Source organism: Suricata suricatta, chromosome 11, assembly GCF_006229205.1.
Source record: "Suricata suricatta isolate VVHF042 chromosome 11, meerkat_22Aug2017_6uvM2_HiC, whole genome shotgun sequence".
NCBI lineage: Eukaryota > Metazoa > Chordata > Mammalia > Carnivora > Herpestidae > Suricata > Suricata suricatta.
In genome coordinates this window covers 17761636-17781039 of record NC_043710.1, presented here as the reverse complement: position 1 = coordinate 17781039, position 19404 = coordinate 17761636, and the positions used below count along the sequence as shown (strand labels likewise).

At 59.1% G+C, this 19404-nt stretch overlaps 2 protein-coding genes across 3 annotated transcripts in view; one reads left to right on the top strand and one right to left on the bottom strand.

Annotated features, from left to right (window-relative positions):
• The window catches only part of TSPAN18 (tetraspanin 18), a 166948-nt gene extending 148592 nt beyond the window's left edge, over positions 1–18356 (top strand). For both annotated transcript variants that reach the window (XM_029956802.1, XM_029956803.1), the window contains exons 5-11: positions 568–640; positions 2531–2725; positions 8529–8603; positions 9593–9691; positions 10151–10333; positions 13049–13132; positions 15133–18356. In XM_029956802.1, the coding sequence (XP_029812662.1) occupies positions 578–640; positions 2531–2725; positions 8529–8603; positions 9593–9691; positions 10151–10333; positions 13049–13132; positions 15133–15180 (747 nt within the window). In that variant the 5' untranslated portion in view covers positions 568–577 and the 3' untranslated portion in view covers positions 15181–18356. The remainder of the gene's footprint in view (positions 1–567; positions 641–2530; positions 2726–8528; positions 8604–9592; positions 9692–10150; positions 10334–13048; positions 13133–15132) is intronic.
• A 595-nt stretch (positions 18357–18951) lies between these two features.
• TP53I11 (tumor protein p53 inducible protein 11) overlaps positions 18952–19404 on the bottom strand; it is a 13272-nt gene continuing 12819 nt past the window's right edge. The window contains exon 8 of the mRNA XM_029915542.1: positions 18952–19075. Within this exon, the coding sequence (XP_029771402.1) occupies positions 18952–19075 (124 nt within the window). The remainder of the gene's footprint in view (positions 19076–19404) is intronic.

Here is a 19404-nt window from a genome sequence, read left to right as displayed (position 1 = left end):
CTACTTCTAGGTAGGGATGGAGAAGGCTCCTCAGTAGGTGGGATGGGTTGGGTCTCGTGATAGAAGTAGTCAGGGTGTGTGAGTGGGGGGCGGCGGAATTGGCCTCAGGAACAGGGCTTGGGCCCCCCAGGCAGGCGCCCATGCCACCCCTTTGCCCCTGTGACAGCCCTCCTCACCGGCATTGTGAGGAGGACCATTCTATGGGCTGGAGGGTGTGGGGATGGTAGGAAGTTTATGAGGCCTGGATTCTAGTCCTGCTCACCGTACTGCTAGGAGGAAGCTTCTGGAAAGGACTTGTGGGAAAGAACAAGATTCAGAAAGGTGGGGTCCTTTGTCCGAGGCCACAGAGCAAGTAAATGGTAAACTCAGGCTTGAGCCCAGGCCGGCTGGCTTCTCCGAGTTGTTCTCGCTCCTCACTGTGGCCCCAGCTGCCTCGGAGACAGGAAGTTGTCACCCCTCCTCCTCCACCTGCTGCAAGGGCGGGGCTGACCTCTGGGAACACCCATGGGGAAGGGGCAGGGGAGGGGTGCCCCCGTGGGGAAACTGAGGGGCCTTGCTGTTTTGTAGGTAGAACACCATGGAAGGCGACTGTCTGAGCTGCATGAAGTATCTGATGTTTGTTTTCAACTTCTTCATATTTGTAAGTATGGCTGCGACGTGCCTGGGACCTCCCTGGGCCTCTGCTGGGTGCCGAGAACAGACTCCCAGGGGGCTGAGTCCTGGGGGCAGGAGCAGGGGCCAGTGCTGGAAGCATCTCTACCTGCCCGGCCAGAATTTCCTGGGTGAGAGCCCCCCATAGTGCCCACCCCCTTGCAACGAGCCCACCATCACAGGAGAGATGGTTGGCAGGTGACCCCTGGGACCGTTCATTTCTCCAATAAAGGCTTGGGGCCATAGGGATCCGACCCCTGGTGGAGAGTCTGGGAGAAGGAGGAGATGGGGTGATCAGAAGGCAGGACAGAGAGCCCCACTCACCCCTGACCCCCGGAGCGGCTGCAGACCTCAGGGGCTTCGCTGATGTCACCACCTGATGTAACCTGAAACCTCTCTGGGACTGGGGCTCAAAGCTGGCTCTGCATCGTACCAGCTCTGTGATCAGAAACACATTTCACCTCTCTGAACCTCAGTATCTTCATCCCTTAAGTCCCTACCTCAGCAGGTTTTTTGTTTTGTTTTTCAATTCAGCGAGATTAGTTTGGGGAAAGTGCCCAGATTGTGCCAGCATTCCGTAGCTTCACTCCATCCTTAGCATCCAGCCTATAGATTCTCTACATGAAAACACAGAGAGGCCCTGAGTGCTCAGGTGGCCAGCCCAGCGCCTTGTAGCCCCGCCCACCTGTCGGCAGGCCCCACCCCCCACTCCAGGGCTCTGCTCAGGCCTCTGGTTTCTCCCAGGAGCGGAGCCCAGGTCAGGGTCGCTGTGAAAGGAGAGGGTTCCTTTCTGCTCAACTCTGGCTCTGTCTTCCTCTCTTCTCTCCCTCCATCTATTTTGTATACATTCCGGCAACTCTCCTGGGTTCCCTTGCTTGCCCACAACCCTACAGACTTGAATTCCAGGCCCAGCTTCCAAGCTCACACATGCCGCTGGGGAACCTCTGGTCCCCCCTGCAACTCCCCCATGCGGGGATTTCAAACACTTTACTTCCTTCCAACTCTGATGAGGCCAAACTGTTCTGCAACAGATCTGCTCCCAGTGCTTGTCTGTCCCCGAGAAAAGTGCAAGAGTATTTATTGAAACTTGCTAAGCACATTGTATCCATTCTGTTCATTCGAGGCCACCTTGGGAGGTGGGAATTTGTATCTTCTTTTACCCAAAAAGGAAGCTAAGGCTCCGAGAGGTTAAGCCACTTACCCAAGGTCACATAGCTGATAAGAGGCACAGCCCTTTCTCTGGGCTGAGCTGCCCTTCCCCAGCGCTCAGTAAGGCACGGAGAGATGGCCGGTGGACATGAAGACAGAAACAAGGCTTTCAAGGAGCAGGCTCAAGAGTGGTGAGCCCACCCTGTCGAGAGCGCCTGTTGAGTTAGAAGAAAAAGGCTCGTGTCCACGTTTTTCCAGCCCCCAGTGTGGCACGGCCACAGCACAGGCCTCTGAGAGCGTTTCACGGGCTTGGCGAGTGTCAGAGAGTCCTGGGATTCCCCCTGGCTCAGCCATGAACTTGCTCTGAGGCCTTGAGCAGCCACTGGCCCCCGCTGGGGCTCAGTGTGGAATCAGAGGGTTGGACTAGAGGACCTCATTATCCAGCAGGTCAGACATCTAAGGAGAATATCAAAGTGGTGGATAAACTACATGACATGGCCCTGAGCAGCCTGCATTGGGGTGTGGGTGAGAGATGGGGTACAGAGGACACCCTGAAGGTCTGGGTAACCAGGCAAAACAGAGACAAGCATTGCTGGGAAGGCCATGGGGCTCCTGCCTGGGTCGCTGGGGCTTCTCTGGAGCCTCGCTCAGGGGGACGGTGCGCCGTGGAGTGTCTAACCTCCGCGTCCGCCTCTTTTTTCTTCTCCCTCCTGATGGGCCCTGAGAGCAGCTGGGCGGGGCCTGCCTGCTGGCCATCGGCATCTGGGTCCTGGTGGACCCCACCGGCTTCCGGGAGATCGTGGCCGCCAACCCCCTGCTGATCACGGGAGCCTACGTCCTCCTGGCCATGGGGGGCCTGCTTTTCCTGCTTGGCTTCCTGGGCTGCTGCGGGGCCGTCCGTGAGAACAAGTGTCTGCTGCTGTTCGTGAGTACCTCCCTACCCCCCCCCCCAGGGTGTCCTGTGTTTACACCGCAAAGGACCAGAAGTCACACCTAGGCCTGAGCCAAGTGGACCGTCCTCCAGGGGTGGGAAGGCTACCAGCCTGTTCCGCTCGCCCGTGCACCCTGGCTCTTGGAGCCTGGCCCTCGTGCTGGGCCTGTGCCCACCGAGTGGACAGCTGTCCTCACATGGAGTGGCTCTGGCCTCCAGGTCTGAACAGCCAGGTATCCCCAAGGCATAGTCCCCTGAGATCGTGACCCAGGATGCTTCCAAGAACTCAAATATAGAAGCCTTGGTAAAGGAGAGGTGCCTGGGGTGCCTTGCTCGCCGTTTGCATTTCCGGGTTTCGAACAGAGGTGATGTGATCCCTGAAGTCTCTATTCTTTAATAAATAGTCCCTGAACCGCCCCCGCAGGCCACGGAGTTCACTAGATCCTGAAGCCGCTGAGGGCCAAGCCGCCACCCCCGCCCCAGCGGACCGGCAGGCCATGCAGCAGGCCTGGGTTTGAGTGCGAGGCTTGCTGGTCTCCTCACTAATGCTGTGACTCAGGCCTCATTTCTAAGCCTCTCAGAGCTTTTGTGTCTTCACTAGCTCATCAAAGGATGGCGTGGCCGTGGGTGGGAGCCAAACAAGGCATGCAGTGGGTGTTCCGTTTCTCTGACCTTCTGTATTCCCTTCTGTATTCCTTTGGGCCACCTGCCCTCCCCTGGGCGCCCAGGGCTGGAGAGCTTCTCTCCAGGATAGGGTAGAGACAGCCCTGCTTCGGGAAGTGTGCGTGTGGCTGCGTCAGCGTGCAGTGCCCCTCGTGGGCGAGTGGATGGAGGGCCCGGGAGTTAGGAGAGGGAGGTCTTTTCTGCAAGGTTATTGGCTCCTGTGGCTTTGGGAAGTAGAGATTCACCACGGCGCCTCCTCCCCAGCCTAGCAAAGATTGGGTGGCCCCTATTCTTGTCGCAGTGACATCCCCCGTGTCCCAGACAGGAAGTGAAATCCACTGTGAAATGTGGGACTCGGGAGCCCTGGGTCCCTTTGGCCTTCAGCAGCCTGAACCCTGCAAACTTTTCATCTGGAGAGAAACAGAGGCCTTCGGGCGCCCCCTGGCGGGCAGCCCTCTACAGCGCCAGCTGGGGCCAACGTTGGCTTGGGAGCCCACAGGGACCTTAAAAGGAGCTGGGATTTGGGTCCCTGGATAGGCCAGCCTCCCTTTCCCCGCCTTGCCTCAGCCCCTGGGCTCATTCCTTACGCCAAGATGAGGGGGGCAGGCTGGAGTGCTGGGCTGGAAACAGGCGGGGGCCCTCAAACGTCCTCCCCATGGAGTGGCAGCCTCTGAGCCTGCCAGTGGGTGAGTACATCCATCCCTGGTGCTCAGAGGAGACGCGAGACCCAGAGAGCCGCTGGGGTTACCTCCAAGTCCCCCAAGGAAGAGCTGAGGCCCAGCTTCGGCCAGGGCCCAGCCTTCAGAGCCTTAAAATAGCCCCTTCCACCTCTCTCCTCTGCCACCTGCTCCTTCTTTCCTTTTCTCTCTTTTCTCCATCTTTCTCTGCCTCTGTCTCACTGCCTCTTATCTCTCACTTTCTATTCCTGCTGCCTTTCCCTATCCCTTTCCTGAGCTCTCCTAGTCTCTGCCCCTCTCTCCCTACTTCCCCTGTGTCCCCTTCCCTCCCCTTCTATCTCCCAATCCTCCCCTCCCCTCTCTCCTTCCCCACTCCCCTTCCCTTCCCATCCCTCTTCCTCCTCTTTCTGAAGCCCAGCACCTGTTAGCTTGAGGCCACAGTGCAAGTCAGAAGCAGTGTACTCTTTTTTTTTTCTTTTTCCCAAAAGACAGAGAGAGACAGAGTGTTATCGGGGGGAGGAGCAGAGGGAGAAGGAGACCCAGAATCCGAAGCAGGCTCCAGGTTCTGAGCTGTCAGCACAGAGCCCCACACAGGGCTTGAACCCACAAACTGCGAGATCATGACCTGAGCCAAAGTCGAACTCTTAACCAACTAAGCCACCCAGGCACCCCAACGGAGGCAGGGTACTTTTTGACCCATGGGGCGTCCCCTATCTCTCAGATCAGGGCTCGTCGAGGGGCCCCTAACCTCAAATGGACTCCTGTGTCTGAAATTCACCTAAAATTATGTGCAAAATGTTATGTCGGAGCCCGTGTGTTGTATGCACATGCATGTTTCTGGGGACAGTCATCGAAGCTTCGGGAAGGTTTTCAAATAGATTCAGGACCTCGAGACCCAAAAAATAAGACGTGCCACTTCTGACTTCTCACCTGGGCCAGGCTTTCGGCCATTCCAGCTGAACAAAGACACCAAGTCTCCCAGCCGGCAGCCGCTTGGGTCCCTGGAGAACCCTGAGCCCTGCCTCTCAGCCTTCAGGGCAGGAGGGAAGACCCCTCACGGACAGGACCAAGAGGGAGTGACTTGGGCCGCCTCAACTGAGGAGGAGGCCTGGGGAGGGGGTAACTGAGCTGCCCTCTCCCGCTCCTCTGAGTCTGAGACCCCAGGGCCCCCCACCCTTGGCCGACAGGACCCTTGAACCTAATGACCACATCACCTACGGACCCGCTTCTCTGAAAATACGGTTTCCAGACATCCCTGTGGATCCAAGTTCCAGCGTTGTCACAAATCACGGGGCAGCTGCAGCCTGCGATGGACATTTTGTGGCCTCCCTTTCTCATAGCGGCTTACCTGGGAGTCATTCACGGAATGTTCTTAACCAACTTCTGTGAAGATTCAGAACATGTTTTACATTTGACGACACAGGCTCGCTAAATTGGAAAGGAGAACAGCAAAAAGAGAGGAGTGTATTCAGAAGAGAGAGATGAGCCGAATGGCACGGAAAGCACGTGGATTTGGTAAACATTTATTCGAAAGGAGAGCTGAAAGTAGCTGGGCCAGTAGGCGGATGGGCTAGAAGAGCCTGGAAATGCCTGCAAATAGGCAAGAGTGCAGTTTCCATTCCTCTGTTAATTTTTCCAGCCTAAGCAAAGTCGTGTACATTCGATGCTCCTGAATTACTGGCCAGTGTGTCTCTAGGGAAGGGGTAAGATGAACTCAGAAGCCCTAGGAGAGGCCTCGTCCCGTTACAGGAAGCCCCAGGAGGCATCGGGACCAGCCCTGAGGCCAGGTCCAGGGGAAGGCCCTGCAGGAAGGCCGGTGGGCAGCAGCGGTCTTGTTACTGGCGCTGCACCACCTGCGCTTCACTCCAGGTGATGCGTCACACACCCTCAAGTCCCCGCCCCGGTCCCTGTGCTTGGGGATACCCTGGTCCAGGCAAGGAGCTATGCAGGCCCCCTTCCTCCCTCGAGTTACCAGGTTCATGCTGAATTTTCATCTCCTGAGTCATGAACCTTGGCTCAACGTTAACTGCACGGAGATGGGGGCCTCGTCTGCCTTACGTCTGTTGGTTTGCCGGTACCCAGCATAGTGCCTGGCACACAGCAGGTGCTCGGCAAAGAGCCCTGGAATGAAGGGACAGAGAGGAAGTGGTCTTAGAGGTCTGATAAGAACATGGGCTTTGGAGTCAGATCTCTGCTCTGCTCCCTCCTGGCTGTGTGACCCGAGGGCAGTCACTTAACCTCTCTGAACCGACTCTCCTCCTGTGGAACATGAAGGTGATAATGCCTGTTTCCCAGCCATCGCATTGTGATCATGGCTCAGGGAGAAAACGAGCATGTTGCTTCATTAACTCTGTTCCTAGCCCACGCAAGCACCTGATAAAGGTGAACCCGGAAGCACTGTGTCGGTCCACAAGAGACCCTACAGGCTCTCCGAACAGCCTTAAAACCTGGAGGCTCTTACGGGGTTGGGGTGACATGGCATTCCGAGGCCGAGTTCTGGAATCAGAGTCCCCATGCCTATCTGGGTGTGCCACCTCCCGGTTGGGCCAGCCTGGTCACAGTGCTACCCTCTCGGGGTCCCAGTCCCCCGCCTCGGTCAGCTAGAGGTGTGGACGGTTAGGCATCTGCCTCACCAGGCTGCCGAGAGCATTCGGAAGAGATCAGCCACACAGGATCCTCAGCACCTGGGTGGGGAGCTCTCTCTTGATCCTCGGCAGGTGCTCTTCGCTTCTCAGAGCTCGCCACAGTGGTACCTGTCCTTGGGAAGCCGGAGCCTGCCTCTCAGTGCTGAGCCAGCCTCTGGGCAGCTCTGGGCTGCGCCAGCCTCAGCCAGGCCCTCCACCTGCACCAGCGGACCGAGGCCGTGCCAAGCCATCCGGGAAGGCAGCAGGCTCCCAGCGCGATAAGCCCGCGGTGCGTGCGTTGCCTGAGCTCTGTCTCATCTGTACTTTACAGCTGTCTGAGCTGTGATTGATCGCCAGAGCCAGCTCCGTCGGCTGGCGCAGGATGGAGACCATGTCTGCAGCTACTCCTTGGCCGCCTGAAGACTGTCAGCAACTCCACTGAGAAGCCGGGGGCAGGGAGGGGTTCCCGGGGCACGTTGTGCAATGCAGCCGGATGGCCATCGCTCTCCAGCCAAATGGAACCACCTGGAGCCCCGCCGGGACCCTGGATCACTTTAATGGGCGTTGCAGGGCTGCAGAATGGAGCGTGACTGTCGAGGCCAGGGGGCACAGGAGACCCTCTGTGACTCTCCCCTTTGGTGGGGGAGCCCTGCCCCCAGACCCCAGCAAGCCTGCCACGGACCTATCGGAAGCAGACCCCCGGGGGTTCAGGAGAATCCCTCGGGCCAGTCCTGAGCCCCGCTTTCCAGCAGAGAGGAGGTAGCGTGGTGCCCAGAAGAGACAGCTAGGTTGAGAGGAGAGGTTTTGCTCTGGCATGTTCGAGCTGTGCACTTTGGGGACAGTCTTTCCCTTCTCCAGCTCATTTCCTCCACTGTGGGAAATGGGGGCTAAGCAGAGAAGGACCCGGCCTCCTTCTACGCTTGTAAGAGCCTCAGCAAGCTTTGCTCAGCCTCTCCGGCGACATACAGAGCACGCTCACGCCCGCTATTTCACGGTTCACGGTTATTTCACAAGGAAACTCAAGCTCAGAGGGGATTTTAGGGATGGTCCCCAGCCACACGAAGGGGGGCAAGGAGATTGGGGTGTCCTGACGCCAAGCCCAGGACCCTTCTCGTTCCAGCCGGGACACGTCCAGTCTTGGAGGCAGCCAGCCGAGGTGGCAGGGAGGGTGTGTGGGAACCAGGCTCTGTGGGCAGGGGGGATGGGGTCCTCTGCTGGTGGTCTCTAGGTGGGTCGACAGCTGCAGGATTGTCACAGGCTGGAAATGCCAAGGGTGCCAGCGACAACGCCGAGGAATGAAGGCAAAGTCATTTGCCGTTTCTTCTGCCGACAGCCTTCGGCCAAAACAGTGCCCATAATGACGGGGGTCGGAGAGGTGGCTGAAAACAAGGTGGTTATGGTGAGCAGGTGACATGCAGATACAGCACACCTACGCCGGCGGCATGGGGGACACAGCCTGTGCTGATGTTAGTGATCCAAGAGGGACCCCCGCTGTGCACGCCTTTCCGTGGGACCTGTGATGTCAGGGGGACAGGAGAGGCTTCTCACCAGGCGAGGGGCTTGGCTAAGGCTGGTCTGGAAAAGGAGGAGCCGATGGGCGAGTAAGGGGGGGGCCTTCCTGGGACAGGGAGTGTGGGGGAGCCCTGGGCCCAGAAGCCTTGTTCGTTGGCTTACTTTTCCATACTTGTGTGGCGAGCTTGCTGACTCCAAAGAGGACCCGATGGTAGGCTTGTTATGAACAGATGTCTCACTTGTGGGAGGGACGTTCCCCCGTCATGTGACGCGTGCGAGGGGGCGCCTGCCCGCGGTCTCACGTGCCTCCTGTCTCTGCAGTTCTTCCTGCTCATCCTCATCATCTTCCTGGCGGAGCTGTCGGCAGCCATCCTGGCCTTCATCTTCAGGGAGAACGTACGTCCGGGCCCCACAACCCCGGGCCACCCACTTCCTGCGAGCGCTTTTCCAGAGGGCAGAACCGGAGGGTGTCCTTAAGGGTCCCTGCTCCTCCAAAGCACCCTATACAACCCCATACCTCATTCCGGAATCTTCCGTTCCTCACTGTAGTTGAGGACAGCAGTAGTTGTCTGACAGTCTAAGGAGAGTCAGAGAGGCTGTCCCCCGAGTCCTGGAAGACTCGGGGTGCAGAAGAGCAGAGCACTGGTGCTTGAGGCCTGGCCAGCAGCCCATCTGGGCAGTTTGCCCCCACCAGCCACCTGATTCCAGGAACTCCAGTCACCAGGAGGACCAGCTCCCTCCCCTGAGTCTGTAGGACCAGGCTCTGCAGCCAAAGGGGGCCTGGAAAGGAGTGGGGTGAGGGGGTAGGAGATGCATGCCTGGGACCGGGGGTGGAGTCGGGACAAGGGGGAACAGAGAGGAGGGGGAGGGAGCCCTGTGGGCAGAGAATGGAGCCTCCGACTGGGCAGCACGCAGGGTCCTGACCCTGTTGAGGGCAAGAGCACCTTCCGAAGATCCCTCTGGAAACTACATTTGCAGACGGCCCACTCCACCCTGCTGTCTCTTTCGGGGGGCGCTTGGACCTGAGGTGCTGCCCTGGCTCTGAGGGGCCGTGGAGGGTGGAACAGCCCAGGACATCAGGCTGCCCACAATGGGTCAGCTCTCCTTCTGAGAAATGGCCGCAGAGCCGAGCGAGGTTCCCAGTGGGCCCAGGCCTCGGGCATGCTGAGGGGTGTGCATGGGGACACGTCCCTGTCATGCCAGCAATCCCGTGAGGGGAGGCCACAACCCTTAGTGGGGACTAAAGGGCCACCCCAAGTTAGGAGCATCCCCAGTGCTGGGCCCTCGGGCCTGCCCTCCCCTCCGGAAGCAGACCGCGCCCAGCGGGGTGCCCCAGGCCGCTGGCCCAGGGTCTCAGCCTTGCCGTCTGCCCCCTCTTCCCCCAGCTCACCCGTGAGTTCTTCACCAAGGAGCTCACCAAGCACTACCAGGGCTACAACGACACAGACATCTTCTCTGCCACCTGGAACTCGGTCATGATCACAGTGAGTGACGCCCCAGGGACGCCATGAGCGCTCAGAGCCAGGAGGCCTGGCTTAGCAAGCGACGGGCCTCAAGTGCCTGTACTGGGCCTCAGTGATGGGTCGAGGCCGGCCCCCTGACCTCCACACAGCACTCTGGGCCGTGGTGAATGGCCCACCGAATGCAGACCGGGAGCCCTCAGAAAGCTGTAATTGTCAGCGAGAGTAACCACAGCAGGTGTTTGCTGGGTGCTGCCGCCTGGTGAGGTAGGGGGCGTCACCTCCACTTGACACAGGAGGACACTGAAGGCTCAGAGAAGTTGAGTGACTTTCTCAGGGTCACACAGGAGGAGCCTACAGAGCCAACCTGGCCTTGACTCCCCTCCACACCGCCCTGCCTGATGTTGGCCCTGGGAGAGGCCGTCTGCCCGTCTCTGTCCCTGGGCCCCACCCACCAGACCCTCCCCTCTGCTCTCCTCCTAGTTTGGTTGCTGTGGGGTCAATGGGCCCGAAGATTTTAGGTTCGCTTCAGTTTTCCGACTGCTGACTCTGGACAGTGAAGAGGTCCCGGAGGCCTGCTGCCGGAGGGAGCCCCAGACCCGGGACGGGGTCCTGCTGAGCAGGGAGGAGTGCCTTCTGGGAAGAGACCTGTTCCTGAACAAGCAGGTAGCGGGCCCTGCTCTGCCCCTCCTCCCCCCTGCCCCGCACCTGGAGACAGTGCCCTTGTGCTTGAGCCCTCCTTCCCCCTGAGCGCTCTCTTAGCCCCTGCCCGGGGTGTGTGTGTGTGAGGCCAGGCAGGGCAGGGGTGAGGTGGGGGGCCAGAGAGTTCAGTGGGAATGAGCCCAGTGCATGCCCCATGCCCCACCTCGATTAGACTTTTAATGAAGATCTCCTGGGAGACTTCCAGATGCCAGGGACCCAGCAGGGAACAGGAGACAAGGCCCCTGGCCCCCTGGGGCGCATAGTCTAGTTAAAGGAAGCACATGATGAACAAGGAGCAAACTCTTAAGTCACACTTCCCCATGGTAATGATGACTACATCATCAACCTTGATAGGAGCTAGAAGGGACGGGGGGGGGGGGGGGGGGGGGGGGGGGGGCCTCAGGGCAGGGCCTTAGAGCCCCAGCGAAGGACAGTGCTCTGAGGCCTGACCTTGGCCGTCCCAAGGGGTCTTCCCAGCATCAGCACCTCATCCCCTGCGCGAGCCCCTGCCGTGCCAAAGGATTCGCAAGGGCCCCGGGGTCAGGGGCTGGGAGCTTGGGGCAGCCAGGGCCACCGAGGGGTTGGGTCTCAGCCTCTGGGGAAGGCTAAGGTCATGAGGGGGTGCTGGAGGAGGTGTTCAGGCTTTGATGCCTGGATTGCTTCCTGCTGGGACACCCTCTGTGGACCTCAGGTTCCTCCAGCTGTGACAGGCGCTGGTGGCCCTTCTTCCTGGAGAGACGGGGCTTATGAGACCCCGGGGAAAGGCCACCCTTCCTACTCCCCTTGCCGCTGGGCCCAGCGGCCACGCAGTCACCAAGGACAGGCAGGCAGAAGCGATTTGTACAACTTCGCATCAGGTCCTCCTCCTTTCCCTGCTGGCTGGAATGAAGGTCTGGGGACAGCCACCTGGGACCTAGGACGGTCCCTAGGGTGTTGCAGCATCACGGGAGGAGCCCGGGCCACTGACAAGCCCATGGAACAGCCAGGCCACCAGAGCCTGGGCTTTAGTATGAGAGACAAATGAACTCTGGCTTGTTGAAGGCATGGCTGTTTGGGACCCAGCCACGCCGGTGTCCTCAGGCCGCCTGTGACTTACTCAGGGCGGCTTCTCAAAGGCCCTGTTCCCTCCGGCCTTCGTCCTCAGTGGCTGCCCATTTCTGAACTCATCCCCAATTATGACACCATCTTCCATCTCCTGGGCATGGCTGTAGAATCAGCTCATCGGGGAGGTCCCTGCGCGGCGACATTAGTCCTTTATGGTGACTCTACCTCTGTGCTCTGGGAGGATCCCCGGAGATTGGCTTCTGGGATCCTTTTCTGCGACACTCACATCCCTCCTGGGCATCCCTCCTTTGAAAAGCCTGTGTGGAAGGTCTACTGCTATTTGTTTCTTTTTTCTCCAAAGCCCACTTCCTAAAGCCCAGTGTGCATTTCTGACTTCGCCTGGCACCCTGCCAGTCTCAAGTCTGTGAGCAAACCTGAAATCCCAAGGAAATAGGCTTATGCAAATTCCCATTGTGCCTCACACACGGCAAGACTTCTGGAAGGTGGTGGCTTCTGTGGTTACATCCTTAGCTTTGTCTTGTCAGTCAAAGCCTGGTCTCTGGGATCATCGTGGCCTTTCCTCGCACACATCAGTCCATGGTGGCAGAATGGCTGTCACAGCTCCAGACACCCACCTATGTTTAAGACGCAGGGGAAGGGAGACCGTCTTTCCCAGGAAGCCCCAGTAGACGTCTGCCTGGCTCCTGATGGCCAGGACTCAGTTACATGGCCACCAGGGGCCAAGGCAGAAGGCGCCTGTCCGTGGGTGTTGAGTTAGCCCACCACCATCTACCATTGAACTCCAACAAAAAGAAATGAGGAACTCTGGAAAGAAGGTGACTGGTGACAAATACTCAGACTCCCCCGTCGGCCTGGGTCAGACCCTCCAAGGCGGCTTCTCCAGCTCATTCCTCAGCCTCCCCTGGGTCAAGACGGTCCCCCAAGCAAGTCAAGAATGTGTTCTCCCGCTGGAAACAAACCAGGGGGCTTCCCAGGGGATGATGACCTTGCTGGAACTTGACTCCAGGCTGGAGTGGTGACCACCAATAGGAAATCGTGCATATCCCCCAGCTGTCAGGGTGATGTGAAGTCTTCTCTCCTCACAGCGTCGCTGTCTCTCGGCTTTATCCCCAGTGCTCCCTACCTGCTTCCTGGCAGGTTTTGAGTGTGGGTGCTGCTGTGACTCTTGACACCCTATCGTCCCAGCATGGGGAAAGCATTCCCGGAGAGCGAGAACAGCACATGCAAAGGCCCTGGGGTGGGAGGGAGCATGGTATGGAACCCAGAGGAAGCCAGCAGGGCTGGAGCCTAGTGAGCGCTCAAGGTCAGGGCATCCGTAGGATCACACCCACTTTCTCTGCATGTCTGTATCCATCTCTATCCCAGTTCTGTATCCCCCGGACTGCTTGAGAAGGCGTCCATCCGTTTTGAGGGGACCTTGCGAGTTAGGGGGTCCTTCAGTGTATTGTCACCTTCCACCCGCTCCCCACCAAACAGTCCCAACAGGGATGTGACAGGGTAAGCCAGCTGCTGCCTGAGTTTTGGGGCCACATGCCAGTTCCCAGGTTCTGTACCTCGGTCCTGATTCCGGACCGTCGCTCAGCTGTGACTTCCCCTCTGGTCCTTCCCTCCCAGGGCTGTTACACAGTGATCCTCAACACCTTTGAAACCTACGTCTACCTGGCCGGGGCCCTCGCCATAGGGGTGCTGGCCATCGAGGTAAGTAAAAGCCCCCACTTCTGTGGCTCCCCGGAAGCAAGGCACACGCGGACTCTGGGGGAGAACTCCTCATGCCCTGTACCCCCCAGCCTACCTCCACATCCTAAACCTAGGACCCAGTAGGCCCCCCACTGTAGGGATGGTGGGGTGCTAAGCCCAGCTGTGTCCATCTGCTGCCTGAGTCACTGTTGGACTCTGGTCTCATCTGAGCAAGTCCCCAGCAGGAAGTGGCCAGGCTCTGAGGGTCACTCCGCCCCCGTCCTCCTCCCACTGCCCCCATCACTGCTCCTCTCTCTCTCTGCCTAATCCTCCCCCAACGTCCAAAGTGAACTCTTAACTGAGGATCAACACCCCTGCCTTGAGGAAAGGGCTGCAGCTTGGGCTTCTAGATCAGGCCTTTTCTCTGTGGGGGGTTCAGGACCAGTGAGGTCTTGTCCAGCTTACAAGGGTGGTCCTAACTAACCCCTTCACCCCCGGAGTCCCAGAGCCCCCTCAAAAGGCAGGCAGTTGCAGAGTGCGGCCGCCGCCGCCAGGGGGCGCTTCAGCCGCGGAGCGGAGCTGCCCCTCCCTTCTCCGGTCCCTTCCTGGATCTCAAACCCGAGCTCCTCCTGGAGTGTGGCCTGACCGCGCAGAGCCCACGCTTGACCCGCTCCTGGATGGACTCCTCCTGGCCCTCGGCCAGTCCTCGGCCGGCGGGGAAACGAAGTCAAGCTGCCCGAGCCTCAGCCTCTCCGTCCCTCCTTTCGGCGACGTCCCAAATGCCCTGCTCCAAGCCTTAGCTTTGCTCAGCTTCTCACGGTGCCCTGTAGCCAGGGAGCACTTTGGCGGATGGGTAGAGAGTAGGGTCCTTTAGTCATTCACGCAGCAAACCTAGATTGAGCCCCTGCTGTTTGCCAGCAGCATTCCAGGTGAAGATCTCTGTCCCTCCCAGGAGGCTCTGCCTCTCCCCAGACAGGGCCTCTGAGCCACAGATGACTTCTCTGCAAAATGGCGCTGCTAACCGTGCTCTCAGGCGGTCCTCGCCCTGCCTTGTGGGGACTGCGGAGGGTGGGGACCACGTGCCTGGCGGAGGGTGGGGGTTGCCAGGGGCTCCTTAGACAGCATCTGTATTCTTGATCTGCCGTCCTTGGCCCCAGCCCGAAAGCCCAGCTGTGGCGCCTGGGAGAGGCAGTGCGAACTGTATCCCTGTCGCAAACTCGCTTCCCCTCCCAGAGATCCGGCCATGAACCTGTGCTCTAGAGACTGTCCCTTGTACAATTTGCAAGAAGGGTCCTGACGGAGGAGGAGGGCATGGGCCACTCTGGTCATAGGGGCATCCCTGAATCGGGGTCTCTGCCTGCCCCACCAGCCCAGGGCCCTTAGGCTGGTGTTCCGTGACTGTGCTCTCAGCTCTGGGAAGGACCACCTCTCCCTTGCCTGTTACGAGTGATCCTAGTAACTTTCTACTAATCACCTGCTAGAGAGCAGGTGTCCTCAGTCCCCTTCTACCTCAATCTCACTACCTTCCTGAGAGCCAGAAGGGGGTGTGCGGGACTTGGGAGCATAGGCTATGAGGCCAGAATGGCTAGACTCAAACCCCCACTTGCAGCCGTGACCTTAGATGAGTTGCATGACCTCTCTGTGCCTTGCCTCCTGCTCTGGGTTTCTGAGAAAACACTTGGAAATGTGCCTGGCACCTGGTAAGCTTTCAGTACATACTCAGGCGGAGAGAAGGGACATGTTTGGCCCAAAGTCGCTGCTGGCAAGTAGGGGAGCTGGATTTGAATCCATGTCCAAAGCTCCCTTCTTTCAATGACTACACTGCATGAAGAAGACCAGGCGTGGGGGGGGGGGGTGCTTGTCCCCAAGGAATGCCAGGAACCCCTACTGCAGGAGTGGGCTGTGATGGGTGGGCCCCCTTTGTGTCCCACGGCCCCAACAGCCCCTTCCCGTTGGGGCGGGACAGCCCTGCGTAGGGCTGGGAGGCCAGCCTGACCAGCCAACTTCTACTTCCTCTGCAGCTTTTTGCCATGATCTTTGCCATGTGTCTCTTCCGGGGCATCCAGTAGAGGGCGTGACCTGGAGCCTGGAGCCTCACCCGCCACCACTGCCCAGCACCCAACGCCCTCCCCTCCCCGGTGCCCTTGCCCTCTTGCCCCTAGAGGGGGAGGCGAAGCCATCGTGAGTGGCTACAGGAAGGGGCAGAGGAAAATAGCTATTTTTTTTAACAAAACAGAATGGAGACAAGAATATGGACTGACAGGTGGCCCGCCTGGCCTGCGGGCTCTCTGCAAGGGCCCCGGCGCTTGAACCCAGGGAGCTGTCTGCCCTAGAGGCCAAAGGAGCCCCAGGCCCAGGTTCCTGCCTCAGCCCCACCAGCCTCGAGCAGCCCCCGGCCTGGGCCTTCTCCTCAGCCCCAGGGGCCAAGAAAGGGAGGATCTAGCCAACAAGGAGGCAGAAACAACCCTCGGAGAGGTCACCAAAGCCCAGGACACGGGCACTATGTCCTCAAGGACTTGGGATGGCCACTGAAACCCTGGTCTTCGAGGATGGAGTTGCCCCTGGCTCAGGCTGGGGCCGAGAGCAGGCTGCAGACACTGGCCCCAAGAAGGACCCAGCTGGTGGGGGCCTCGCTTCGCCCATCTGTTGGATCAAATCACCTGGAAAACCCAGAGAGGGGTGGTTTCTCATTCACAGTCACACAGCACCTGCATGACAATTCTGAACAAGAACCCAGGTGTCCCTAGGCTGCCACTCACCACTTCCAGGCCTCTGTCAGGCTCTGCATCCTGGTTTCCCCTGGAGAGACCTAGCAGCTGGCTGGGAACTTTCCAGGTCCACCACTGAGAAAATTATGGACGATCCTCCCGTGCTCTCTCCCCACCTCCCCCTTGCTCTTCCCCCATTTCCCCACACTTCTAAGCCTGCAGGGACACACACACACACACACACACACACACACACACGCACTACGGTCCCTTTTCCACACTGCCCACTTATCCCCACAAGCCCCAACCTTTCCTTGTTCTCCACCAACTCTGTGGCTCCCAGGCTGGAGGGAACCCCAAGATCATCTGGTTCTCCTCTCCCCACCCAGAACTGAGGCTCAGATGTTTTCCACAAGATCTCTGCTGAGACTTTGCCACCTTCTTCTTGCATACCTCCAAGGATGGGGAGCTTACTACCTCCCAAGACAGCCTTCTGCCTTTGGACTGCTCTAACTTTTTAGCGTCAGCTCCACACACATTAGAGTTCTCTGGTTTTCTCTGGTTGCACCCATAGCATCCCACTTGCTCTCTCTCCTTCCCAAAGTATTAAGGCCCACTCATTGCCCACCCCCCAACGAGATGCATTTTCTGCAGGCTATGGAGCTCCAAGACATCTTGTTTCCACTGTGATCCGGTTTCCTGTCCCTTCACTGTCCGTAGCACATTTCAGAGTGTTTCTCCTGGGCTTGGGCAGGGAGAGGCTTTCCCCTAGACTCACTCAGGCCCACACAGCACCTACAAATCAGTCCCTCCTGCACAGGCCTTATGTTCTAGACCAATGTTGGCAACTGTATCACAAGATACCTCGAGACCCCAGTGAATCAGGAGTGGGTGTCGGAGGCTGATCAGAGGCTCTGAGGTTTGGCCTGGGGTCTGAGGGAAAGGACAGCATAGTCCCATTTATGTCTGCCAGGCAACTTAGACTCGATTAGTGATGTCTGGCATGATCATGGCAATGGGAGGGGCAGCGTGGTGCCGACCTCCTCTCCAATGTCCCTCATCGGGGTCTGGGAAGGGCCCATTGTGATCCCCAGGCCCTGTGTCTGCTTCCAGCCTCCCTTCCAGCTTCCCAGCTACTGGGAGAGACAGAGCTGTGGCCCGGAGCCCCGTGTTTCTCTGCCCGGCTACCTGTGCCCTTCAGAGATGCAGCCCCAGCTCTGTGCCTGCTGTAAAGATCGGTTTTGACCCTCCTCCTGTCCCTTCCCCTCCCCCTCCCATCCCCCCACTGTCCCCACTAGTCCCAGGTCCCAGGTGCCCCTCCTGGTCTCCAAGCGGGGGCTTCCCATCAGCCCTGTAACCACCTGTCCTGGTTACTCCATATGTGATGCCCTGACCTCCCTAGCGACTGGGCATCCCTGGGGCCCCTGCAGCTGGTCACCCAGCCCCGCCTCAGAAGGGCCTCGGGCATGCCCCCTCTAGACCCACCCACCCACATGCTTAGCTCTGGCTTCCTGGCAGAGGCAAATGGCCAGTCTGCAGTTGAAAAAATAAAAACGGCTGGCTTGGCGGGACTCAGGGTCTAAGTGGCAGCTGTGTGGCTCTAGTCCAGGGGCGTCCCAGACTTCCGGGCCCCATGGGCCCCACCACCCAGGAGAATCTGGGGCCTTCAAGGCAGAGGGCATCTGCCCGCCTCCTCCCGTCTAGCCTGTTCCCACCCCTTGCTGGGCCCCAGAAGTCAGTGGGAAGAAGGGCAGGTCCTGGAGGAACATCTGGCTGAGACAGGTGGATGTGAGACTCCTCCCCAAGGGCTTTCCAGAAAGATGCCAGGGAGCCCTGAATCTGGCCACTGCCCACACTGGGGCTGGAAAGAGAAAGCAGGCCGTCTCTAGCACTGAGCCAGGCTGGTAGCCATTGGCAAGGCTGCAGATTCTGAAGCGTGAAAAGCAAAGGTCCAAGCCGGTCCGGCTCAGGCCATTCCCAGGTGCTGAGATCTAACTGGGCTGGTCCACACAGAGCCCATAACAGGTGCTGGGGACAGTCGTCTGGAGCTGGCTGGGCGGTGGCGGGGGGGGGGGGTGTAGGGATACCCCTGCTTCCACAGGACAACCTACACTGTTGGTCACACCCGGGACTGAAAGCCACCTTCCTGCTCCGAAGCTGCCGCCTTTTAGAAAACAGAACCCACCTGAGGGGTTAGGAGGTTCTCTGGTCCCTCCTTTCTACACCTAAGGGGCCCGGCCAGGATGCCCCAAACCAGCCGAGGCCCCGGCATCCCCCGTCTCCCAAGCCCCCTCTTCCTTCCCTTCCCCCATGGGTCCTGTGTTGAAAGTCTATTTTGAAACCTATAAATGTTCCTCGCGGTAGAGAGCAGAGCTAATTTATCATGTTTATTTCCTGTGAACCCCCCCTTTTATATTCTATATCAAGAGGAGTTTTTGTAATATAAAACAGGACACCCACACTGATGGTTTTGCACTGGGTTTTGTGACTGTTTCTTACAAAAAGAGAAAGAACGAAGAATAAATAGTGGTTGTGAAGAAGGTGGTCTTGCTTGGGGTGGGGGTGGGGCAGAAGGGGGGCTGAGGCACGGAGGGCGCGGGGCCCCAGGGACAAAGGTAAAGGGTGATGGGGGGGGGTCTTCCCAAACCTTTAGGATGGAGAGCTGGCTGGACCTTCTTCAGTAGATGTGTGGGGCCCCCTCCCCATTTGTCACCGCCTCCTTCCCAGCAACAGCTCCTTGCCTTAATACCCCTCCCACCCCCCAGCCACATCTCCGGACCACATGTGTGCCAGACTCCACTAGGTCTCTCTGGGCTTAGCTCCGATGTCTAAGAAGCACACAGCACAGAATTTCATGACAGCACCAGCCCAGCAGACCCAAAAGACAAGGCCAGGCCGCCTCCCGCCCGCCTCACCCCCACCCCCACCCCCACCCCAGCTGGCCTTGGCCAGCCCAACAGGTGTCTCACCCAGACTACAAATCAGGTGCTTTCCACTCCCCTGCCTGTGCGCCCGCACCCCACCCCTCCACCCCCCGGCAGGGAGGGGAAAGCATTGATCCACCATCGATCCAGCATGCCCACGGGTGACTAGGACAAACCACAGGTCACCCACCAGAGGATTAGCCAGGCCTTAAAAGGCCTGGGCCCCCATGGAGGCCATGGCCACGGCCTGCAGGGCGCTGTCCACAGATTGGACTCCCCGAGGTGGCAGCGGGCACCCTGCATGGCCAGGACTTGTCAGCAAGCAGCTGACTCTAGGGAGATGCACAAAGAGCAGAGGCAAGAGGTGGAGGTCAGGAAAGAGCAGCTTTTCCTTAGCGGCCCAGCTGTGGGGACAGCAGTAGGGTCAGCAAGGCTGCAGGGACAGCCGGGCCTGGGGGATGGGGTGGGGGGGCTCCAGGCAAAGGGCCACCCAGCAGCAGCCAGAGCAGGGCTGTACCTGACCTCCAGCCATCAACACCCTACCCCAAGACAAGACACATGTCTGGGGCCCTGGCAGCCTTTCCCTACACCTGTCCCCAGGCCGCGAGGGCCACCACTCCTGTGCCCACGGTGGCCTAGAGGGAAGGAGGGCGTGGGGGCC